At 36.9% G+C, this 26,585-nt stretch overlaps 1 protein-coding gene across 1 annotated transcript in view; it reads left to right on the top strand.

Annotated features, from left to right (window-relative positions):
- The window catches only part of syne2b (spectrin repeat containing, nuclear envelope 2b), a 191,307-nt gene that overhangs the window by 94,373 nt on the left and 70,349 nt on the right, over nt 1–26,585 (top strand). Inside the window, exons 83-110 of the mRNA XM_073873482.1 lie at nt 3,356–3,523; nt 3,758–3,877; nt 4,780–4,883; nt 5,618–5,756; nt 6,213–6,326; nt 6,466–6,603; nt 6,679–6,885; nt 9,054–9,155; nt 9,506–9,625; nt 11,184–11,384; nt 11,469–11,642; nt 13,083–13,214; nt 13,341–13,558; nt 13,646–13,778; nt 13,884–14,468; nt 16,392–16,541; nt 18,268–18,444; nt 18,561–18,716; nt 19,082–19,219; nt 19,886–20,056; nt 20,234–20,367; nt 20,442–20,637; nt 20,966–21,148; nt 22,917–23,030; nt 23,589–23,743; nt 23,874–24,021; nt 24,442–24,536; nt 26,217–26,448. Coding sequence (XP_073729583.1) covers nt 3,356–3,523; nt 3,758–3,877; nt 4,780–4,883; nt 5,618–5,756; nt 6,213–6,326; nt 6,466–6,603; nt 6,679–6,885; nt 9,054–9,155; nt 9,506–9,625; nt 11,184–11,384; nt 11,469–11,642; nt 13,083–13,214; nt 13,341–13,558; nt 13,646–13,778; nt 13,884–14,468; nt 16,392–16,541; nt 18,268–18,444; nt 18,561–18,716; nt 19,082–19,219; nt 19,886–20,056; nt 20,234–20,367; nt 20,442–20,637; nt 20,966–21,148; nt 22,917–23,030; nt 23,589–23,743; nt 23,874–24,021; nt 24,442–24,536; nt 26,217–26,448 — 4,704 coding nt within the window. The remainder of the gene's footprint in view (nt 1–3,355; nt 3,524–3,757; nt 3,878–4,779; nt 4,884–5,617; nt 5,757–6,212; nt 6,327–6,465; nt 6,604–6,678; nt 6,886–9,053; nt 9,156–9,505; nt 9,626–11,183; nt 11,385–11,468; nt 11,643–13,082; nt 13,215–13,340; nt 13,559–13,645; nt 13,779–13,883; nt 14,469–16,391; nt 16,542–18,267; nt 18,445–18,560; nt 18,717–19,081; nt 19,220–19,885; nt 20,057–20,233; nt 20,368–20,441; nt 20,638–20,965; nt 21,149–22,916; nt 23,031–23,588; nt 23,744–23,873; nt 24,022–24,441; nt 24,537–26,216; nt 26,449–26,585) is intronic.

Here is a 26,585-nt window from a genome sequence, read left to right as displayed (position 1 = left end):
TGTCTCAGTATTACAAGGAGAGCTGATGTTACTGTTGAGATGTATTTACGTATTAAAGATCTTGATGCAATGTTTCTATTTTCTGCCAAACGTAGTCTGGCTTTGTCCCTAAAACAGATCAAACTTGTGAGTTACTGGCAGGCAAAAAGCATGTCAAAGCAAACCTGATCAGATTAACAATAGTGTTGTGTGGTCCTGTCATATATTTCCTGTTTATGTCTCTTAAAGGAAAACACCACCGTTTTTTCAATATTTAATATGTTCTTCCCTCAACTTAGATGAATTAATACATAACTCTCTTTTTGCAATGCATGCACTTAATAGTTGTACAGCGTGTCCATTTAGCGTAGCACCATTCGTTCATTAGGATCCAAACAATTTAGAAGCCACAAAACACTTTCATGTCTTCCCTATTACATGAGTAGTAGTTACATGAGTAAATATGGTGGCACAAAATAAAACGTGGTAATTTTCTAACCAGATAAAAAAATTATAAATATACACTCACCTAAAGGATTATTAGGAACACCATACTAATACTGTGTTTGACCCCCTTTCGCCTTCAGAACTGCCTTAATTCTACGTGGCATTGATTCAGCAAGGTGCTGAAAGCATTCTTTAGAAATTTTGGCCCATATTGATAGAATAGCATCTTGCAGTTGATGGAGATTTGTTGGATGCACATCCAGGGCACAAAGCTCCCATTCCACCACATCCTAAAGGTGCTCTATTGGGTTGAGATCTGGTGACTATGGGGGCCATTTTAGTAAAGTGAACTCATTGTCATGTTCAAGAAACCAATTTGAAATGACTCGAGCTTTGTGACGTGGTGCACTATCCTGCTGGAATTAGCCATCAGAGGATGGGTACATGGTGGTCATAAACGGATGGACATGGTCAGAAACAATGCTCAGGTAGGCCGTGGCATTTAAACGATGCCCAATTGGCACTAAGGTGCCTAAAGTGTGCCAAGAAAACATCCCCAACACCATTACACCACTAGCCTGCACCTGCAAAGGCATGATGGATCCATGTTCTCATTCTGTTTACGCCAAATTCTGACTCTACCATCTGAATGTTTCAACAGAAATTGAGACTCATAAGACCAGGCAACATTCTTTCCAGTCTTTAACTGTCCAATTTTGGTAAGCTTGTGCATATTGTAGCCTCTTTTTCCTATCTGTAATTCAGATGAGTGGTACCCGGTGGGGTCTTCTGCTGTTGTAGCCCATCCACCTCAAGGTTGTGCGTGTTGTGGCTTCACAAATGCTTTGTTGCATACCTCGGTTGTAATGAGTGGTTATTTCTGTCAAAGTTCCTCTTCTATCAGCTTGAATCAGTCGGCCCATTCTCCTCTGACCTTTAGCATCAACAAGGCATTTTTGCTCACAGGACTGCCGAATACTGGATGTTTTTCCCTTTTCACACCATTCTTTGTAAACCCTAAAAATGGTTGTGTGTGAAAATCCCAGTAACTGAGCAGATTGTGAAATACTCAGACCGGCCCGTCTGGCACCAACAAACATGCCACGCTCAAAATTGCTTAAATCACCTTTCTTTCCCATTCTTACATTAAGTTTGGAGTTCAGGAGATTGTCTTGACCAGGACCACACCAATAAATGCATTGAAGCAACTGCCATGTGATTGGTTGATTAGATAATTGCATTAATGAGAAATTGAACAGGTGCTCCTAATAATCCTTTAGGTGAGTGTATTGTTTGGCGGAAGAGCACTTAGTTTGCCGCACTTCGACCTCGGGCGCAGTAACACCATCACTCCTGACTTCATAAGTTTGAACGAGAAGTTTGTACAACGATTAAAGGGATAGTTCACCCAAAAATGAAAATTCTGTCATTATTTACTCACTCTCATGTTGTTACAAACCCGTATAAATGTATTTGTTCTGATGAACACAAAGGAAGATATTTTGAGAAACCATTCGTGGACCCCATTCACTTTCATAATAGGAAAAAAGAATACTATGGAAGTGAATGAGGTCCACGAACAGTTTGGTCGCAAACATCTCTCAAAACATCCTTCCTTGTGTTCATCAGAACAAACAAATTCACACAGGCTTGTAACAACATGAAAGCGAGCAAATGATGACAAATTTTTCATTTTTGAGTAAACTATTCTTTTAAGTGCACGAATTGAGAAAAGAGAGGTATGTCTTAATCCAGCTAAGTTGAGGGAAAAACATAGTAAACTATTGAAAAACTAAGGTGTTTTCTTACAAGATTGTCAGATTTGTCACAAATCATTTTTCTCAGGGCATCTATTTCAGTGCTATCTGTTACTGTAGGTAATACAAACATTTTCTGCTTGCTATTCTTTTCTATCCATGTAATCTGACTCTCTCATCAAAGATTCAGAGATTCACCTGCGCTCTGGGACACTGACCTGTTAAACTGTCCAGAACTACCACTTAAACTTGTATGAACTATATAAAAAAGTATAAAACTAAAAGTGCAGCTTTTTATAAGACCGTCAATGTGAAACTGGACCACAAAACCAGTCAAAAGAGCATTTTTAATTGAGATTTGTGCAATTAAATGAATACATAAGCTTTTCATTGATGTATAGTTTGTTAGGCTATGATAATATTTGGCCGAGATACAACTATTTGAAATCTGGAATCTGAGGGTGCAAAAAAATCAAAATATGAGAAAATCACATTTAAAGTTGTCCAAATGAAGTCCTTAGCAACACATTACTTATGATATATTAGTACATTTACTAAATATCTTAATGGAACATCATAAAATAAAGCAATGTGTCTGCCTACATGCTTACTGTTATAACAATTTACAGAAAGCAAGGAAGATCAGTACATCACATTGATGGATTTAAATAGTGGGGGCTCGTGACTGCTCATCTGAGGGGCGCAAATTCAAAATAAGTGTTCGGAGTGTCATGGTGTTCCTTGTATTTTCAAAATATGTGTTTGTTGCGTCATGTGAACCATGTGCATCACATGTTTTGTCAAAATAAGTGCCTGCTGCACACGCGTCAAAACCGTTTGTGATAAAAGAGACGCTCACGTTCACAAAATACACGTAAGACACTCCCTTAACACTAAACTCTGATTACACATGAGATTATGCGAGTATCTGGCAAACGCGGGCGTCTCTTTTATCATGAACCCTTTGGACGCGTCTGCGGCGGGCTCTTGTTTTGACAGGACACGTGATGCACACAGGATCACTCGACGCTCAGAACGCATATTTTGAAATTACAAACAACACACATGAATGGCTACATATATGTTGTTACGAACTTCGCATCGAGCGCCCTCGAAAAAAGAAGTCACCGGCCGCCACTGGATTTAAACAAAAACTTATTTTGTGTGTTTAGACGATTCTCGTGGAGATTGAAGAGAAGATCTCCTGTCTTCCTGAGTGTGGTCTGAAGGAACAGGAGCAACAACACGAAGTGGAATTGCTCAACACAAAACTCCAGCTGTTAAAGAACAGATTGGTGACCGTCCTGTTACAGCTGCAGGGCAAACACAGTGTAGAGCAGGTACACACGCACATAAAAACACACCGAATTGTTTGTGTCTGTCACTGTGTCTGTTTCTTTAGCAATAAAGAACGTAATGAACAGATTGTGTGTGATGTGGTCATCATTAGCATGCTAATTGCAGCTGATTTTCACATTTGCTGTTTCAGAGCTATTAAACCCAAAAGTGTTTTTGGTGTGACTGCAAACGTGTGCTTTTAAAAACTTTTTATAATGCTGTTGATCTCTCTGCAGGTGTGTGTTGAGAGTGAGCGCCCCCTGCAGGCCAGGTTAACACGCAGCAGCAGTGTACAAGAGATGTTGAGCTCCTCCAGGGGCAAACTGTTCAGACAGAGCAGTCTTCAACAACAGAAGGTAATGTGCACATTCACACACACATTTTAAAATAATAGTCTTTCAAACATTATTTGTATTAGAACAAAATTGTATGTCTCCAGGGTTTTACAGCAAAAATATTGAAACAAAAATAGTAATTAGTTATCTCAAAGCAGTTTTTTTCAAAGTGATTACAAGTGCATTCAAGGTATACATTTATCAGTAGCAATTTATTTTACAGTCCAGGTCCATATGTACATACTATGTACAACTGTGCTTTACCTGGGTTCAACCCCTGAACCTAACCAAAAATCCTAACCCACATTAAGTGCACTAAGTATTTTGTTGAGTAAATACACTGTTAATGTAAGAAACATTTTTTCTCTCTATGTACGCTCTAAAAAATGCTGGGTTATTTTCAACCCAGCGTTGGGTCAAAAAGGGACGAGCCTAACAGCTGGGTTAAAATGAACCCAGAAAAACAATGGATTAAAACAATATGGAGCTGGAATTCTGACAAAATGAATTTGAAATGCGTAAACTTGAATTGTAGACAAGTGTCATTTAACAAAATTGAATCTCTTTTATGGCGCATTTTTAAAGCATATTAGCATTTGTCTGCATAGCTTTCTGTTCGACTTTTCCGAGATCTACTACTCTTCCCTGTGCAATCCAGAAGCTTGACCTCTGACCCACTTTATTTAGGATCTGAATTTTTGCCTTTCGAATTTTATAAAATTGAACTTGGTGTTCCGAATATCCTGTTTATCTTGAAAACCTAAAGCTATATTTTTGAATATTTACATGGTTAATAAAAATGTTTTGTCAGAATTCTAGCTCCATAAAACAACCCAGCATTTTGGGTTGAAACAACCCATAATGGGTTAAATTACAACCCAGTATTTTTAGGGTGTATTTCTTATGTCCCCTTTGTCTTTCAGGAATTGGAGCATGGTTTAAATGAACAGAGGGATCTAACCAAAGCTATCGCAATTCAAGGCAGCGGAGCAAGAAAACACAGCCAGAGTACAGATGAACACACAGGGTATCTAAATACACACATGCGCACACACATATGCTGTATGCACCTTAAGGGGCGGTTTAGATTTTGCATATAGAACCGTGCGGAAAACGCGACCGTCGTTTACAGAGGTGAAGCGGAGTTGGTCTACACGTCTTGCTCGTGCACCCAAAATTCTGGTACTTCATGGCAGGCGCCATTGAAGATAAACGTATTTGCACTAAATGCTGCACAAAACGCTTCCAATACAAGAGAAAAGCTGAAGCCGCGTGGCGATTTTGCTGCTTGCCACGTACAGTGTGATGGCACATTCACACGGGACGTAAGCGTTGACGCTTCCCATTCACTTTTAACGGGTGATGTCAAGCATTGGCGAACTGAATTGTGGATCCGTCGGCGCCGCTTCACTGCAATTGCTCACGGCAGAAGTTGAACATTTCTCAACTTTTCAAGCGGCAGCGCAAGCGTTAGCCAATCAGATTGCCTTATGCAAATAACCTAGGCAGAGCCAGCCAGTTACGTTTATGGAAGACTGGAGCATGATTGGCTGTTGGACACACTTCAGACAAGCCTTTCGCCAAGCGTTAATGCTTTCGCCCCATGTGAATGTGCCGTAAAACGTCCATATCGCGTCGCTTCCATTATGAGCGTGCATACCGTGCGCCTACAGTTGAAATAACGAACTTGAGCGTGTAAAAGAAGCGATATGTGAATCGCCCCTAACTCAGACACTTATATTCTATAATTGTACTCTGCAGCCCTCCAGCAGCAACAGAGGATGAAGACAAGAGACAGGAAGTACAATCAGCAGTGTACAGGAAGTGGATACACCTCCACAGTCGACTGACTGAGAAAGGAGAGACCCAGAATGATGGAAGCAAGGAAGATCCATCAGAGGTCTGAACACAACCTATGCAACATCAAACTTATCTGACAGCTGTGAATCTTTTCAAAATGTTTATTTGAAATTTGAATTTCAGTTTAATGTGTAGATAAACCCAAGTTGTTTTTGTTGACGCCAATAGCCAAGTAGTCTGCATGTCATGATTATTTCCAAACTCCTGTTCCCCTCTCGCACCCCACACGACTTCTTGTCATCTCTTCACCATAATAAAGTTGGTTAAACTTAAAATAGAAAGTTACTTTGTTGCCTTAAAATTAAAGTTCATTTAACTTAAAAATATTAGTTGACACAACAACTCTTACACAACTTAAAAATATTTTTAAGTTGAATAAACTCAAAGTTTTAAGGCAACCAACTTACCTTTTTAAATCATTTCCTATCTAATGCTATGAAGTAAAAAAAAATTTAGGCTAAAAAATTGTGTGTTTTGTATGTGTGTTTGTGAACAGATACTCACTCCATCTGTATGTTTGTGGAGTGGAGCTGCTGTTTCTATCTGTCGGCAGGAGGTTCAGTCAAACATTGCACAGCTTAAAGAACTGAAACAATCTGCAGTTTCACAGGTATCACACAAACACACCATATCACATGCTGTTTAGAGTACCGTCTATATCCCTGTGAATAACTGTGTGCCCTTGTGTGTGAAAACATAATATAACCTTGATATCTACTCTTTCTCTGACCGACTGTCTGCTTTTCCAGGATCATCAGACTCTGGATGAAGGCCTTTTTGAAATGTTGAGTGGTGTTAATCTCACTCTCTGTTCTCTAACACACGCTGTCCAGTTTCAACCCGCAAACTCCCACACCGACATAGATGACCAGCTGCAGCAGTTACAGGTATACATCTATCCACCTACGCATCTATCTATACATGCGTCAATTCATTACATTTCTTCTCTGTGTCATTGATAGGGTTTATCTGAAGAATTGACCTCCTTGGGTGACGTGCTGACCTCTCATGGTTCAGAGGTCATAAAGGTGTTAGATCCAAAATCAGTAGTATCAGAGACCTCTTTGTGCCTGGACCTGCTGACACAGCGATTATGTGAAGTTAAGAAGACTCTAACTGAGAAACAAGAAGAGCTACAGGACCGACAAAAACAGACTAGTCAGCTACAGGTCAGATGTCCATCTGATTCAGTCTACTTATTGTCAGCATAATGTAATCAGATATGAATGTGCACACCTTAAAAGGACACTTTTTTTAAAATTATGCTTATTTTCCAGCCCCCCTAGAGTAAACATTTGATTCTTACCGCTTTGGAATCCATTCAGCTGATCTCCGGGTCTGACGCTAGCACTTTTAGCATAGCTTAGCACAATCCATTGAATCTGATTAGACCATTAGCATCGCACTAAAAAATAACTAAAGAGTTTTGATATTTTTCCTATTTAAGGGCCAGATTTTAAAATTGTACAATAAATATGATACGGGCCAAGCTTTTACCCCGGTTTTTACCTTTTACATATTTTTTTACAAAAAAAAGGATTAATAGTTTTCACCTTGCACCTTGCACAGTGTTTTGATTGGAACACACTTAAACACATCACTTCCGGTCGGCGTGTCACATGCGGTGTAAGTCGTACAAGTTATTTTTTTTATGGAGCTAAAGCTCAAATTGGATCAGATAATTACGCCTCAGCAGATGGTTGGCATCCCACGCAGCTCCTTCCTGACTCTCTTTACGGTTTAGTCATCATGTACAGTTAAAAGGTAAAAGTACACTGTAAAAATACTTTGCTGGCTTAAACATTTTTGTTGAATCAACTCATAATTACAAGTCATTTCAACTTACTATTATTTATCTTGACTAGAGATGAGTTGTTATAACTACAGGTGAGTTTTTATAACTTATAAAATTAAGTTGACTTTTCTCACCTATATTTTATACGTTGCGACAACTCATCTCTGTTGACATGACTTGTAAATCTGAGTTGATTTAACAAAAAATTTTAAGAAAGCAAAGTATTTTTACAGTGTAAACACGCTGATTTTAAATCAAACAAAGATGACCGGTGGGCCGGATAAATACGATTGGAGGGCCGCATTTGGCCCGCGGGCGCCAGTTGACTTGGCCTGCCTTAAAGGAATAGTTTACCTAAAAATGAAAATTCTGTCATCATTTTTTTCATCCTCATTAATTTTTTTATTTTTATGAACACAAAAGAAGATATTTTAACGGTAAACGCACAGCTTGTAACCATTGACTTCCATAGTAGGAAAATAAATATTATGGAAGTATTGTGATAAATGATGAAGAAGATATTTTGATAAATGATGGTAGGGACACAGTTGACGGTACCCATTGAATTCCATCGTATTTGTTTTTCCTACTATGAATGAGAACATAATGACAGAATTTTCATTTTTGGGTGAACTAATACACAGTTTACATAGGACATAATATCAATGTCATAACTGCATATTAAAAAATAACACAAACCAACAAATTCACTAAATGTCTCAGAAAGCTGACACTGTACTTATGTGTTTATATGTCAGCAGTTAGATGTTAGCAAGTTTTAACCACAAATGCTCTTGAGTTCTCACCCTTATAACTGATATGTGTTTGTTATGAAATTATAACACAAACTCTTAGGGCCCTATTTTCACGATCTGAAACGCAAGTGCGAAGCGCAAAGCGCAAGTGACATTGTGGGCGGATCTTGGGCGCTGTTGCTATTTTCCCGGCAGGAGAAATAGCTCTTGCACCAGGCGCAAATCAATAAGGGGTTGCTCTGAAGTAGGTTCATTATTCATAGGTGTGGTTTGGGCGTAACGTCAAATAAACCAATCAGAACGTCATTCAACATTCTCTTTAAACGCAAGTGCGCAAGTTCCATGGCGGGTTGCTATTATTATGAAGGATTTACCAGACGCACGCCAGGAGCGGTTCACAGCCGAGGAGACCGACGTTCTTGTAAGAGCAGTCAAAGACAGAGAAGTTGTTTTGTATGGGGATGGGAGAAACCCACCCAAATCAGCGTTGATTAAACAGGCGTGGAAGGAAATAGCCACAATTGTCTCATCAGCTGGCATCCCCAGGACGTTGCGGCACAAGCGGAGGGAAAAACCCGCTGTGCAAAATACGAATGATAAATGCGTCACGGACAAAGTCAATTGCGCTGGGTGCAAGATAGGGCCCTATGTGTCACTTCAATATCAAACATGATTTTGTGAGTGTCTAGGTCTATCCCATGATGACTCAGATTCAGCATACTTTAAAATTGAAACATACATTGAGCACATAATTGTAGCATTTCCTTGTGTTTGTCAAACCCTGCAGAGAAAAATACAAGATGTGCATGATTCAGTAATAACTAACAAGTCAGCCCTTCACCCTACAACTAATGGAGAAGCCCACTCTGATCTTCACACACAGCTGCAGGTGAGTGCATGCACCTGTGAATAACAACACGGGACACATCAAGTGACAAGCGTGTGAAGACTAGTTAAACACTACTGATAAATACTGAATATCTGAATGAGTTGAGCTTTAAATGTTTCTTAGAGTCTTTTAAAAATGACTTGCATTCTGCCTGGGCAAATGACGCTGTAAAGACAATACGGCCTTTCCTTTAGATGTCTATGTTTTATATAATAAGGTCAGGTCGTGTGTTAACGAAGTTCACGCTTTGCGATGGAAAGACACTACCGTGCCATTTTAATGACCAGTCACAGTGACTTCCCCAAACTTTGAACGTGAAACATTTGAAATTTTGACCTTTCCATCTGCAGGCTGTCGCTGGGTTGAAAGAGGAGGTGGAGGAGAGAGAAAAAGTGCTGGTGGAACTCAAAGAGACAGAAAGTCAGAGCCAACCTTCATCTCACCTCACACAGCAGATCAGCACACTGGAGGTACAGAATGTGTAACATACCTGTAGTTTGGGGACATTAGTTTAGACAGTATATAAATTGAGTAAATTATGTAAGGGATAATACACATCCAGCCAGCTGTTATTGCAGAATAAACCCAAACATGGTAATCAGGACCCCAACACATGAGTAAATAATTGACCTTTTGCGAGTCGACGTCACAGGTACGTCACGCGCGCATGTGGTGGCAGAAAAACAGTGGAAATGAATGAGACACGAGTGAAACGAACAATATAACTCACTAGAACATGTTTTGTTGTGCTGTTGAGTGTCAGAATAGAAATGCCAAAATAGATGACCTTCATTTTTATAGTATATCGTCGTCGAAGACACCATTTGAAGATAAACGTAGCTGTTTATGATTGCAATAAGCCCTCAACCGGACAGACTGGAGTGATTAAATCATCTGAAAATCTTTTATTAATTTGAATAGAAAGATATCCGGTGTTCTGTCGAAGTCTGTTCCCTCAATGTGTTTCTTATAGCGTTTTTATCACGTTACGTTTATAATTTATTTAGAAAGATTAAAGATTTGAATGAGTTCATAATATCAATAATATTACCATTTATTAAAGTTTTCATTTTTTTTTGTTTTCTATTACTTCTTTTTACCTTCCATCTTAGCCTATGTCTTCTTCCTGTTTGTTCTAAATTATGATGTTTACTAATAAATATATAAACATAGCACACACGATGTAAAGTGTTAATAATATATAAACAGGCCTATACAAATTAATTTGTATGTAAACATTATAGTTTTAGATCAAACACGTAGGCTAAAAATATAAGGAAGAAATTGAAAACAGGAAATGATGAAATATTTAATAAATGATATTATACAGAATACATGATAGTATTGCTCTTATAAGTACTTCAGCGATTCATACTGTAAAAATAATTGATTTACCAATAAAGAACAAAACATATACATTACATACATGCACACAATTAGTAGCCAAGCCATTTAACCTTTTAATTTATTTAAAAAATAAACGTAACTTGGTGAAAACGTTATAAGAAACATTGCACTTAAGAGAAATATAGGGGAAACAGACTTCTACAGAACACCGGATCCATATAAATCACAGTTTAATGCTAAAACACTTCACACAGCTATTGAGAAGCATTCACTTTCTGCCACCAGTTGGGCTCCGCCTATAAAAAACGTCATCTCTGTTTGCAAACACGCAAAAGGTCTATTGGACATGAAATATTAAAGTTTTTAATTTAAATAAAGACCTATGGATCAGGCACTAACAATCAAAATATAGGTGCTACACCATGTCACAGAGGAGCCATTTTTGGCTGTATGGTTCATTGGTTCCTATAAAGAACATTTACCATCGAAAGAACCTTTCTGTTTTACAAAAGGTTCTTTGTGGTGGAAAAGGGTTATATAAGACTATATAAAAGCAAAAAGATATGTTTTTAAGAAAGGTTCTTTGGGGAACCAAAATGGTTCTTCTGTGGCATCAATGTGAAGAACCTTTTGTAGCACCTTTATTTATAAGAGTAAGGATAAATAAACCATACTCTGCAGGCGGTATTGGACAGTGTCTGGAGGGATCTAGAACAACGTTGTGGAGCTCTGCAGTGGAGTTTAGATCAGCAGCAGATGAGTGAGAGAATACTGAAGGGTCTTCAGAGGGTCCTGCAACTGGGGAGAGAAAAACTCACCTGCAGCTTTCACCTGGACCTTAACAATCCTGCACAAATACAGACAGAGCTCAGCACGCACACGGTAAGAAAAAAAGACACGTATGAAACAAATCATCATCAATTTAAGAGTAGGCCTTCATCTTCTTAACCTTGTAAATCTATATAGAAGTTTTTCCTGTCTCTGGGACGTCACATGTGGAGACTGCAGCAGCTGAGTGTTAGGATATCACACAGCGCCCCCTCTGGCTGGGAGGCTGCAGTGTCTGAAATTGAATCTCACGTGTCTGGTGTCCTGCAGCAGGCTCAGGGTGTTGGAACTCTACTGAATTCAGTGCTGCAGGTACGAATCACAAACATTTAAACTAGGGCTTGGACGATAAATGCTGATGCACACTAATAATACCTGGCCGATAATGATTCTGAATCGCACAGCCGATATTACGCACAGCTTTTTCATGGCTTTTGATCAGTAGGAAGCCCTTATCAATCTGAAGTCCTTGTTAGTTTGAGTCGTTTATAACATGCATTTAAAAAATCAACACACGTCAAACATAATCATTATACATATTCTTTATTATCATGAAAATACCTGAAAAGGTAATATAATTATAGTAAAAGTAATATAAATATATCCTTAAGCCATTTTCTGGAGATGCCTGTGCACGAGAGTGCCCCCTGGCTTTTGGGTGTAGCGACATTTCACCGCAATTCATTGAGAAACACAGCAAGCATGATTGGCCGATTTATTCATCTTCATCATCAAGTCTCCTCTTCCTCAGATTAGCAAGTTCAATGACCTTCAATGTCTCCATTAGCTCCTAAAATTGAATGCAAATAATTAAAAATTTTGTTGTGTTTGAGGCACAAAATGTAAACTTAAGTCAACACTGTACAATTTTCCCCATGGTCTGGCTGTATGAGACAACTTTTAATATTTTTGCTAGACTTCTAGGTCTAAATCTAGTCTTTTACTGCTAGTAAAATAATTGAATTGAATTGAATTGAATTGAATTGAATTGAATTGAATTGAATTGAATTGAATTGAATTGAATTGAATTGAATTGAATTGAATTGAATTGAATTGAATTGAACTGAACTGAACTGAATTGATTTAAATTATCAAATTATTTTATTAAATTATTTTATTAAATTTATTCTAAAATTAAATTAAAATTAAATTATCAATTTATCCATTTTTTATCCATCACTTCAGTTACTCAATAATCAATACGTCTACTTAAATGGAATTAAATTAAATTATTTTATTAAATTTATTCTAAAATTAAATTTAAATTAAATTATCAATTCGTCAGTTTTTAAATTAAATTAAATTAAATTAAATTAAATTAAATTAAATTAAATTAAATTAAATTAAATTAAATTAAATTAAATTAAATTAAATTAAATTAAATTAAATTAAATTAAATTAAATTAATTTTTATAAAATTGTATTAAATTTATTCTAAAATTTATTTAAAATTAAATTATCAATCTATCCATTTCAATCCATTACTCCAGTTACTCAATAATCAATTTTATTTTATTTATTTTATGTTATTTTATTTTATTTTATTTTATTTTATTTTATTTTATTTTATTTTATTTTATTTTATTTTATTTTATTTTATTTTATTTTATTTTATTTTATTTTATTATAATCTATTTAAGTAGATGAATTGGAAAAATGGACTGATAGTTTAATGAATGAATGAATGACCAATAGTTGTTTGTTATGTGTTTGACTTGTGAATGTTTATTTTTGGATGTTGGTGTGTTTAAGGTTTCCACACAATATGAGGAAAATCATTCCTGGTTAGAAACATTGCTACAGATGTTAGAGACTCAACTTCCCATAATGCCTCTGCGGGAACAAACCGAAGAGCAGCTCAGCACAAACATTTCCATCTATCAGGTAACACATATAATTTGCTTTTATTCAGCCAATTGAGAGGCAGAAATATGTTTATTACTATTATTGCAGATAATAATAATTATTGTTATCTTTGAATTAGTCCTGTATCTCTTTTGTTTGTATTAGAGTGTGCAGGCAGTCCTGGAGGAGAACAGAGCTCGGGTCAGTCTGGTTCTGGATGAGGGCCACAGACTCCTCTCACAGATTTCTGTTAGTGAAATGGGCATTCCTATACATATAACGGGAACGTCTACATTAAGGCTGGAGCAGCGATTGGCTTCTCTTCAAATAAAGGTGGAGCAGGGACTGGAATCCACCCACCGACTACAAAAGCTTTGGAACAGGTAAATGTTATATGACATATATAACATGCACTCATTAAAATGTGATGACAGAGAGGATTGTTAATAAACTGCTGTACATTTTTCCAGATATCAAAATGATTCTCAGGCTTTGAATGCGTGCATAGACTGGGCCAAAGAAAACCTGAATACATGGAAAGATCACATGATCTCAGGTGAACAGGAAACAGACCACGGCCTTTCCTACTTTCAGCAATTCACAGTAAGTGCAAAACACTATAGACAGATAGTCCTAAATTAAAATTGTCCTAAAAACAACATACAGCACAGGACCCTCTTTGACCAGACATGTCTTTTTGTAAAACAGGACTTTGTTAAGGAGCTAGAAGCAAAAACCGCCCTAAAGGCATCAGTGGTCAGTTCTGGATCTTTGATCCTGATGCTTGGTGAACGAGAACAAAACATTTTGACAAAGAAGAACAGCAAAACCAGTACTGCACCAAGAACATCAAATGAAATTAAAGTGGTTTCTAAAGACCTGCAGACATCTGAATCTGGCAACACTTCCACCGATGTCCTCGAAAACAGTCCTGAAAAATCCTCATCTGTAGATGTCAACATTGCTACTGAGGACAATTTTGATGCCAAATTATCCTCAGGTCAAAACATATCTACACAGGAATCCCAAATTAGAAAAGAGACATCAGACACACATGTGTCCAAATGTAGTTCTTCTCAAGATGATTTTCTTCCACCACATGTCAGTTCAGTGGGCATCTCTGTAGCCAAAGACACAAATAAAGACACTACCTGTGAGGAAAAAGCTTCATCCACACCAGACACTATTCTGTCTCCAGTACTGCTGTCTCTGCAATCCCAGTTATCTCGAGTGGAGCAGGACTGGATGACGATACAATCAGAAATACCAGTTGTCCAACAGAAACTGCATCAGGTATATTTTTCTATTTCATGCATTTGGATGTGACTTACAGTGTATTTGTTCAGTATGTTCTGTTTCTTGGGATTGAACCTACAACTCTTAAAGGATAAGTCCATTTTCTTAAAAGAAAAATCCAGATAATTTACTCACCACCATGTCATCCAAAATGTTGATGTCTTTCTTTGTTCAGTCGAGAAGAAATTATGTTTTTTGAGGAAAACATTGCAGGATTTTACTAATTTTAATGGACTTTAATAGAGCCCAACATTTAATATTTAACTCAACACTTATCAGTTTTTTTCAACAGAGTTTCAAAGGACTATAAACAATCCCAAACGAGGCATAAGGGTCTTATCTAGCAAAACGATTGTCATTTTTGACAATAAAAATAACTAATATACACGTTTAAAGCACAACTTCTCGTCTAGATCCGGTCGTGATGCGCCAGCTGACCCCACGCAATACGTCAAGAGGTCACAGAACACGAACGCGAAACTCCGCCCCAGTGTTTACAAGCGTCTTGAAAGAGGACCGTTCCTACATTGTTGTATGTCAACTGATACTAATTAATGTCTTTGTGGCAGTTTATTGTTTAAAATGGTCCGCAAATGTGCGTTTTATATATGTAACACATATATGTCGCACTGGACCGGACCTAGACGAAAAGTTGTGGTTTAAAAGTACATATTTTTTATTTTTCTTGTCAAAAATGACAATCGTTTCGCTAGATAAGACCCTTATGCATCGTTTGGGATTGTTTATAGTCATTTGAAACTCCGTTGAAAAAAACTGTTAAATGTTGAGTTAAGTATTAAATGTTGGGCTCTATTAAAGTCCATTAAAATGAGAAAAATCCTGCAATGTTTGCCTCAAAAAACATAATTTCTTCTCGACTGAACAAAGAAAGACATCAACATTTTGGATGACATGGTGGTGAGTAAATTATCTGGATTTTTCTTTTAAGAAAATTGACTAATCCTTTAAGTTGAACCACAGGATACCTTCATTTGTCTGAACTTTGCTGCATGTTTTAACCCTTGGTGGTTGGAAATAAAGACCTATATGTTGTTAAAGAGGCATCATCTATCTAAAACAGTGGCGGATTGTAACTGCTTTTCTGAGGGGAGCAAATTCAAAATATCTGTTCAGAACGTCATTTGTGTTGCTCGTCTTTTCAAAATATGTGTTTGTTGCATCATGTGAACCATGTGGATCATGTGCATCAAAATAAGTGCCTGCTGCACACGCGTTAAAACTGTTTATGATAAAAGAGATGCTCACGTTTACAAAATACACGCAAGACACTCCCTTAACACTAAACTGTGATTACCCATGAGATTATGCGAGTATCTGGCAAACGCGAGCGTCTCTTTTATCATAAACCCTTTAGACGATTCTGCAGCAGGCACTTATTTTGACAAGACACGTGATGCACAAAGGATCTCTCGACGCGCAGGACACATATTTTGAAATTACGAACCACACACATGACGGGCTACATACATGTTGTGACGAACTTCGCATCGTGCGCCCTTGAAAAAAGAAGTCACCGGCCGCCACTTCTCTGGAAGAAAATTTAAAAGGTGTCAAAGTTTGTCATGAAGGTCAGGTAGCCATCCAAGCAAGATTTTCTGACAGCTGATGAGATATTTGAAGAATAGAGTCCCTTTTCTATCTTTTCTTCCATTATCGGGTATCTTTATCTAGTCCCCATCTTCTTTTCTACTGTGATTACATATGTCACCTCTAACCTGGCTGTTTTCCACCTTCTTCTTCACCCTGTCTTGCTTTGTGATTCTCGGTATTTTGTCTCCATCTTGGCCCATCACCTCATTCTCTCTCGTCTTTATGCCCGTCATTCTCTCTCATCATTCATCTCTCTCTCTCTCTCTCTCTTTCTCTCTCTCTCTCTCTCTCTCTCTCTCTCTCTTATAGTTTGTAGTGGAGAGGCTGTCTCCTGAAGCACTGCTGGCTGATCTGTGTGGCTGGATTACAGACGTTGAGAGCAGGTTACAGGCGGCCGAGCAAGAGGGTCACAACACCTGCACTGTTGCAGAGCTCACACACCTGCTCAAAACATATCAGGTCTCTTTCTCTCTCCCAATGATGTGCATTGTCATTTCAAAAAAAGTATATTTGTACTACCAAAGTGCTTGAGGAAAACTTGTAAAGAATTAGTAAATCTAACAAAAATTATTTACAAATTATTATAGTTATATACTGTATATATATATTACATACTGCACTGTAAAAAATTTCCGTAAAAATTGCAGCTGGGTTGCTGGTAACTCACCGTAGATTTAAATTTATGTTTTTTTACTGGCAACATTTTGTTCAAATTTAAATGAACATTAAACATTTACAAGTCTTTGTCATTACAGAGTAAAAATAAAAAAACAGCATCAAGCAAAACATTCTGGGAAACAGAATCTGAAGCAATAAACAGAAAAAGGTTGATGATGATTTCTGGTTCCCAGAATGCTTTGCATGAGGCTGTTATTGTATGGTTTTGTTCTGTAAAGATAAAGACTTGTTAATATTTAAAATGTATTTAACTTTGAACAAACTCTTGCCAGTAAATAACATAAATGTAAATCTATGGTAAATTACCGGCAACCCAGCTGCAATAACATTGTAATTTATACGGATTTTTTTTACAATGTGTATGTGACCTGGACCACAAAACCAGTCATAAGGGCCAATTTTTTGACATTGAGATTTATACATCATCTGAAGGCTGAATAAATAAGATTGTTAGGATAGGAAAATATATGGCTGAGATACAACACCTTTAAAGTTGACAAAATAAAGTGCTTAGCAACACATATTCATAATGATAAATACATTTATATATATTCACGGTAGAAAATGTACAAAATATCTTCATGGAAGATGATCTTTACTTAAAGGCAGAGGTGGACACAAAATTACTAGATATTAAATATAAACCAAAAACTTTATTTTTTTTTCAAAAATTATAAAAAGGAGTAAAAATTATGATAATATGCTTTGAAATGTATGTTTTCCAAAGAAAAACACTGATAAAATATAAATACTTGAAAATTTACTTTTATGTAGAAAGTAAAAATACTTACAGTAAGTAGTGTATGCCTTTGATTAAAGGGACACTCCCCTTTTTTTGAAAATAGGCTAATTTTTCAGCTCCCCCTAGAGTTAAACATTCGATTTTTACAGTTTTAGAATCCATTCAGCCAAACTCCTGGTCTGGCTGTACCATTTTTAGCATAGCTTAGCATAATTCATTGAATCTGATTAGACCATTAGCATCGCGCAACGCCCAAAAATAGTTCCCTTAGTTACTTTTAATAGCAGGGGACTATTTTCGAGCAGTGCGTAATATCATTATATATATCATATACCCTTTGGTTATTTTTGAGCACGATGCTAATCGTCTAAACGGATTCAATGGATTATGCTAAGCTATGCTAAAAGTGGTACAGCCAGACTCGGAGATCAGCTGAATGGATTCCAAAACGGTAAAAATCAAATGTTTAACTCTAGGGGAGCTAGAAAATTAGCCTATTTAAAAAAAAAGGTGAAGTGTCCCTTTAATATCCTAATATTAAAAATAATAAAATCATAAAAATACTATGATAATTTTGACCCATACAATGTATTGCTGGCTATTGCTGCAAAAACTTAATATTTATATATCTAAGTTTATACTGCTTGTGAAATATTACCTTTTTTAAATGCTGTTTTAATTTATTCTTGGATGCCAAAGTTACAACTAACTTTTTAAAACTATTTTTCTTTATTCTCTCTTTGCAATCTCTCTCTCTGTGTCTAGGAGATGAAGCGAGAGATAAGTTGTCAGCAGATGTCTGTTGAGTTTATTAATCAGTGTGAGTTGAAGCGGGTCGAATTCGACTCCCATACCTGCAGGTACAAACACACTGCATTTGCCGAAAGCATGGGACAAGTAAATCTGCGCTGGCTCACTCTGCAGGCTCACCTGAACACACAGGTAAACTTATCAAAACAATTTACAGTGAAAGATGTAACAGACACAAATTTAACAGACACTTATGTAGACTTTACCTTCCACACATTTTTAATAAAATAATGTACTTTTTTTCTCAGATTCGACACACTGAAGAACAGGTGAGGATATGTGCTGACCGTGAGAACAAGCTGCAGCTCTTGCAGCAGTGGATCAAAGATCAAAAACAATGGATGCGATTGGCTGAACGACCTGTCAGTTATGCGTTTGTTGAGAAGAGTCTCAAACACTGTGAAGTATGTGCTGTTTGATTTATTATCACTAATTATTTTGATGTACACATACAGGATCTGATTCAGAAAAGTACGGAGCCCCTAAGGGGACATGGAGAAAAAATTAAATAAAGTTTAGTTTTGCGTGCGCACGTGAAACTACTATTGCGAGTGCATGTGAAAGCGAAAGTTTCATGTGCGCATGCGAAAGTTTCACGTGTGCACGAGATAGTTTCACGTGCACACGCAAAACTAAACTTAAAAAAAAAATTGCACATGAAGGTTTCACGTGAGCACATGATTTTACTCCAATGTCACCTTAGGGGCTTGGTAGAAAAGCTTTTAAACGCCACAAAATTTCAATTTTTATTTATTTGCATTCATTTTAGGAGCTAATGGAGACATTAAAGGGCAAACTCACAGAACTTGCTGATCTGAGGAAGAGGAGACTTAGCCATGATGAAGATGAAGAATTCTTCACCAAAGTTCAAAATCTCTCGCAGTCTTTAACCGATCTTTCTCAACAGGTACAGAAATTAGTTATTAATAGATCCCAAAGTATTTTTTGCAATAAACCCAAAAGATCCCAAAGTATTTTTTTGCAATAAACCCAACTTTAACCAAGAAACTGATATTTAACTCATTCACCGCCAGCCTTTTTAAGAAAAGTTGCCCACCTGCATGTTTGTGATTTTAACAAAATTTTCACAAAATTCCTTGCAGGAAAAATTCTTTTCTATAAATATATAAACATACAAATTATATCAAATTAAAGAACACACCCTCTGCTTTCAAACAAACAATAAACAAACAAACAAACAAACAAAATAGGGAAAAAACGTTTCATTATATATTTACTTTTTCTACTTAATTTAACCACTGAAATATGGATATTTCTCTTCAAAAATACAACATTTTGAGCAAAAAGCTTAAAAAATTGCGTTTTTGTAAAGGAAATTATGTTAGAGATCAGACTCAGAATGACTATCAAACATAAAGGCAGTTAAAATAAATCATTAAATCTTTTTAACTTCCGTTTTTGATAAATTCGGCTTGTATTACACTTTCACTTTGAAATTCGTCCAGAAAGGCATATTTATTAGTTAAATATGAACTCATAAATGCAGGATAACTCGTCAATGGCGGTGAATGAGTTAAAGAAGGAAATTTAACAATAGTTTTTCAATTTATAGGGTACAGACCTTGGGAATACTCTACTGCAGGTGTGTAACACGTGGTCTGAGTTCGAAAATGGGAGGAGACAGAGAATTCAAAACACAATGAGGATCCGTCAATCACTAGATTACTGCCACGCCCCTCTGCCCTCCATCTCTGCCCTCCAGTGCAACGTTAATAAGCTTCAGGTTTTGTCAACTTTTACATTTTTCAAAAAGTGATTTCTGATTGGTCACTGTTGAAAGATACCTTTTTATTTTGTTTTTTGTTTTGTGTGACATTTAAATATATAAGTCAATTATTTTGATGCAATTAATACAATTACCAGTGTTTATCATTACTAAAGACTTGTTTTGTGTCTGTAGGTCCTTAAAGTTGAGGCCGAGGAGTTTGACAGGACATGGGAGGATCTTAGCAAAACATTCTCAATCTTTATTGGTGGAATTAGCAAAGACACCGCCCAGATATTATCGGCGCAATTAGAAAAAGAAAAAGCAAGGTTAGCCTTCATACCTGCCAACAAAAATATGCATGTGTGTGTTTGAACTTAAACATCTTTGTGTTGTACTCCAGGTGGACAGAAGTGAAGGAAATGGTCATGCACACATTGGAAAAGACACAATGTCTTCTGAAGCTTTGGCAGAGATACTCTGATATAAAACACACCTGCTCACAGCAGCTTCAGCATTATAAAACGCAGCTCAACAAACACAGTAAAGCACCTGCTGACCATGACACACTCAAACACAGCGTCGAGGAGCTAAAGCGAGTGAGTACAGTGCAAACACACAGACACCCATCTGTTAAACATACATGTGTTTCTTCCTGTAGCTCAATTGGTAGAACATCATGTCAACTGTACAATGTTTACAGGTTTGAACTCCAGGGAACGCACGTACTGATAAAAAATGTAAAGCTTGAATGCACTTAAGGTCACTTTGGATAAAAGCATCTGTCGAATGCATAAATGTAAAAAGACCACACTGAAGATTTACTTTTTAGCCCTGGATATAAGCAGGAAGCTTTAAGATTAAAGAATTATAAAACATAAAATTGTAATTTAAATGATAAATGTAAAATGTATTTCTTTTCTTTAGGTGTTACAGAAAGGTTCAGAGACTCTTCACGTTGATGTGGATCAAATGCTTGAAGCATCTAAAGATCTGATTGAACAGATGGATGCTGAAGATGCTGTTTTTATTAAGTCAGAGTGCCGTTTGTTAACCCGTGGTTACCATCAGTTAAATCAAACTCTGACGGGAAGAATTCAACATATGCAGGTGAGACTCATATAGACTTACATTTATAGGCTATGGCAGAATTGAAAGGCATGTATACATGTTTGGAATGACAAGCTGTCTAAATGACATTCAAGTAAGGGTTAATGTATAGGCAGCAAGTTTTCGGTCCTAATAACATTGCCGAGGGGTTATTCCACGATAACCACCGGCTGCCTGTACATTATCCTGCTTATTACACGGCTATTTACCTCATAAGTAAGTTAAGGAACATTAAATATTGATTTGAAATAAGTTTTAACAAATGCAAACCTTTGGTGAGGAAAACCCATTTACTTTTGGTTTTAAGATAAGACAAGACATTCAAAATGTCACGAACACACAGTGGCGGTCGGTGACTTCTTTTTTCGAGGGAGCTCAATGTGAAGTTCGTCACAACGTGTATGTATCCAATCATGTGTGTGGTTCGTAATTTCAAAATATGTGTTCTGCGCGTCGAGAGACTGTGTGCATCACGTGTTTTGTCAAAATAAGTGCCTGCTGCAGAATCGTCTAAAGGGTTTATGATGAAAGAGACGCTCGCGTTTGCCAGATACTCGCATAATCTCATGCGTAATCAGAGTTTACTGTTAAGGGAGTGTCTTGCGTTTATTTTGTGAACGTAATCGTCTCTTTTATCATAAACGGTTTTGACGCGTGGGCAGCAGGCACTTATTTTGTCAAAACACGTGATGCACATGGTTCACATGACTCAACAAACACATATTTTGAAAACCCGAGCAACACACATGACACTCTGAACACTTATTTTGAATTTGCCCCCCTCAGATGAGCAGTCACGAGCCGCCAAACTAAGTGGTTTGATCATTTGTAAATATAATGTCATATATTTTATTAAAAGACATATTTATATTTCATTTTTGTGAAGAAAAGTCAGCACACAGTAATCAAAATAATGTCAAAAACATTTGCCGACATTCTATGCAGAAAAAATCCAATGGCCAAAGATGCAACAATACAGACAAACGTTTCGAGCTTAGCCCATCATCAATGTATGACATACATTGTTGCATCTTTGGCCATTGGATTTTTTCGGCATAGAATAAATGTTTTTGACATTATTTTGATTACTGTGTGCGGACTTTTCTTCTCTTTATTGTTCTAATTTTTGGAGTTACGCACCGGTGTTACCACTACATTGGACTAGAGGCGGGGACGCCATCCCTCTACATGTGTTATTTCATTTTTGTGCAATATTAAACTGTACCTGTCAAAATGATTTGCAGCATCCGAGTTACCTTGTGTTCTTAGTTTCAGATGGTTGTTATCTCGGAATAACATACCGTGGAATGTCGCGACTGGCCAATCAGAATTAAGTATTTTAGAGAGTAAAATAATAAGAGTTAGTAAATAAAAATAAATGTAAATAAAAATTAAAAAGGTCCTAATTTGTACCATTTAGGTACAGATGTGAATACAATTGGTACTAATTTGAGGTATTATTTGGGTGCAAAGGTGTACTATTTAAAGGGTACCGTCCCAGTGACAGCTAGGGACCATTTTTTACATTTTTTTCAGACAGTGTATATCAGGGCTATTCAACTCTTACCCTGGAGGGCCGGAGCACTGCATAGTTTAGCTCCAACCCTAATCAAACTTACCCACCTGTGATTGTCTAGTGATCATGAAGACCTTGATTAGCTTGCTCAGGTGTGTTTGATCAGGGTTGGAGCTAAAATCTGCAGTGCTCCGGCCCTCCAGGGTAAGAGTTGAATAGCCCTGGTGTATATAATTGTATGTCTGTGTTTAGGAGGATCTTGAGCAGTTTCAAGAGTTTGAAAGATTATTCCAGACCCTTGAAACACATTTACAACAGTGGGAAAACAAGCAAAGGATGAACAGCCAGCACAACGACATATCTGAGGTGATAAACATATATAACAACATATATAACACACTAAGACTCACAGGGGTGGTTTCCCGGACAGGGATTAGCTTAAACCAGGACTAGACCTTAGTTTAATTAGGATATATAACTAGTTTTAACAAACATGCCTTACTAAAAACATTATTTGTGTACATTATTTTAAGATATGCCAGTGCAAGTTGTTTTCAGTTTGGACAGCTCTTACATTTATTTTAGTCTAGGACTAGTCTAATCCCTGTACGGGAAACCACCCCACAGTGTTTAAGACCGCATAAAAACTAGACAGATACTAAAAAGGAAATTTGGGCTGAATATATCACATTTTTAAATAGCCAAAAGGCTTTAGTTACAAGAATTTTATATAAGCTATTGCTAGTTAAAGAAATGTGCTATTACACTAAGATAGCACAATGTCATTCTACAGATTTTATTGGACAAATGTATATAGTGCAAGATGACTCATCAATACTTTTAAAAATGTATTATCATATACAGTAGATGGCCTCAGACCTATAATTCATGGACTTAAAGCATTTATGGTGTTTGTGTTTCTAGTTGGGTCTGATTGAGCTCAGTTCTTTGTCTCCTGATCTGGATTTGCTGAACACGCTCAGCTACAGACTGACCCTCAGTGATCCTGTGACTAAAAGGCTGCAGAACTTTAACAAGAAGTGGGCACAGGCCTCTGCACATGCTCAGGAGAGATGCAGGTGATTGACACAATTATATGTTTTGTGAAACAGTATCACAATAATTACGCTGTGTTTCATAAGATATGATACTCTAGGTGCACACATCGGCACAAAGTGTTAATGTAGGTGTGTTTGTGCGTGCGTGTAGTGAGTTGCAGGCAGCGTCTCTTCAGCATCAGAGCTTCGAGCAGAAATGTGAAAGCTGGGTGGCTTTCCTACAGCGAATGGAGGATAGTTTGGCTGTAGAAATCTCATCGACTTACTCTGGTTTAAGAGAACAACAACGCACACATCAGGTACAAGGACCTATGAGAGACACAATAGTTTTTATACTAAGATCAGGATGGTATACAATTGGTAAACTATTGTTTTAAACATAACACTCAACAAAATTTGGCCGATTTAAAGACTGAGCACCACTTCTTTTATAATATTTAAAATGTTAGATTAAAAAATGATGTTGTAAAATGTATACAAATGTATAGAGTTCCATATTGCTCACATATCAAAATTCTGGGGACATACTGTATTTGTCCCCAAACTATATGTAAGCACACACAGTGATTTTAATGACAAGGACTCACAAAGACAAATGTGCAGGTTACATTATGAGGCCATTTACATATAATGTAGGTCAAGTCAGTATACATCCAATCACTCTACATATAAATCGTAGATTTACCTGTGTATTATTTCTCTCTCTCACTCTCTTTCAGTGTTTTCAAGCCGAGTTGTCTTTAGGCCATCTGATACTTCACTCTGTGATCAGTGAATCTCTCCTTCTATTGCATAAGGGAGAGGTGGAGGACAGGTAATATCTCCCAGCATGCAACTCTGCATGTTTGTGACATAATTCATATTACTTCACATTAACATTTGTGCATTTGGCTGACACTACTATTCAAAGTGACATACAGTGCATTCAGTCCATATGTGAATCAAACCCATGATCTTTGTGCTGTGATAACACGATGCTTTACAAAATTAATTAAAGGAAAACACCACCGTTTTTTTATATTTTACTATGTTCTTACCTCAACTTTTTTCAATGCGTGCACTTAATCTTTGTACAGTACCTCGTGAATGTGTTAGCATTTAGCCTAGCCCCATTCATTCCTTTGGATCCAAACAGGGATGAATGTAGAATCCAACAAACACTTCCATGTTTTCCCCATTTAAAGGAATAGTCAATAAGTGGGTGATCTTCAAAGAAAAATCCAGATTATTTACTCACCACCATGTCATCCAAAATGTTGATGTCTTTCTTTGTTCAGTCGAGAAAAACAAAGTCTGGATGTAAATGGGGACATTAATTTGAGGAAAACATTTTACTCATCATTTAACACTTTTTGTAACATTTTAAAAAATGGAGTCCTAAAAAATCTCAGAGCCGCAACACTTAATACTTAACTCAACACTTAACATTATTTTTTCAACGGAGTTTCAAATGACTATAAACAATCCCAAACAACGCATAAGGGTCTTATCTAGCGAAACAATTGTCATTTTTGACAAGAAAAATAACAAATATACACTTTTAAAGCACAACTTCTCGTCTAGATCCGGTCCTGAAAGCGTCAACGTGACCTCACGCAATACGGCATGACGTCAAGATGTCACAGAGGACAAACGCGAAACTCCGCCCCAGGGTTTACAAGTGTGTTGAAAGAGGACCGTTCTGAAGTTTTGTATCTCGAATGATACTAATTAATGTCTTTGTGTCAGTTTATTGTTTAAAATGGTCCGAAAATGTGCGTTTTATATATGTAACACGTCACTACGCATTTATGTTAGGTCGCGCTGGACCAGACCAGACGAAAAGTTGTGGTTTAAAAGTGCATATTTTTTATTTTTTCTTGTCAAAAATGACAATCGTTTCGCTAGATCAAACCCTTATGCCTCGTTTGGGATCGTTTATAGTCCTTTGAAACTCCGTTGAAAAAAACTGTTAAGTGTTGGGCTCTATTAAAGTTCAACATTAACGCATGAGAAAAATCCTTGCGGTAATGTAATTTCGTCAATAAAATTTACATAAAATTTCTTCTCGACTTGAAATCAAAGTGCAAGGTAGAACATCAAAATTATTGGATGACATTGTCGTGAGTTTTTAAATTATCTGCATTTTTCACATTTTAAGCTAAAATGGACTATTAGTGCCTTTAAAGACTGTTACAATGAGTAGTTACATTAGTAAGTATGGTGGCAAAAAATAAAACTTTTGTTTGGAGCCATAGGAATGAATGGGGCTAGGCTAAATGCTAACACATTTAAGAAGCGCTGTACAAAGATGAAAAGTGCACGCATTGAACAAAGATAGGTATGTATTAATTCATCTAAGTTGAGGTAAGAACATAGTAAAATATTGGAAAACGGTGGTGTTTTCCTTTAAATGAACACTTTGTAAAAAATAACCTACTCTCAAAAAAGATTTCAACTTTAGGATTCAACATGGGATTTGTAATTTGATTAGCCACCCTGTGTTTTCCTCCAGGAGTGACTTTCTGTTAAAACTGGCACAGCTGAGAGAGCACTGGCAGGGGGCGGTGCAGAGATCAGCTCAACGTCGCACTCTAGTGGAAGGGCTGATACAACACTGGCACCTTTATACCCACACACTGCAGAGACTTCGCAGGCTCCTCATGCTCACTCGTACACTTCTGTCACCCACAATTCTAACAAATTGTAGTCTCATGCAGCTACGACTCTCTTTAGATGATCTTAAGGTGAGCAACAATCATTGTAAACATAGATGCCTGACTGAGTTTGCATGATCAGTCAGTCACAAGTTTGTTTACATTTGATGTTCTAATATAAATATTTTGAAATCTGTAATATTTCCTTTTTATTTTATTTTCTTAAT

The sequence above is a fragment of the Misgurnus anguillicaudatus genome, chromosome 11 (genome assembly GCF_027580225.2).
Source record: "Misgurnus anguillicaudatus chromosome 11, ASM2758022v2, whole genome shotgun sequence".
Taxonomy (NCBI): Eukaryota; Metazoa; Chordata; class Actinopteri; order Cypriniformes; family Cobitidae; genus Misgurnus; species Misgurnus anguillicaudatus.
Note: the sequence above shows the minus strand (reverse complement) of the source record. Positions and strands in the feature narration are given on the sequence as shown.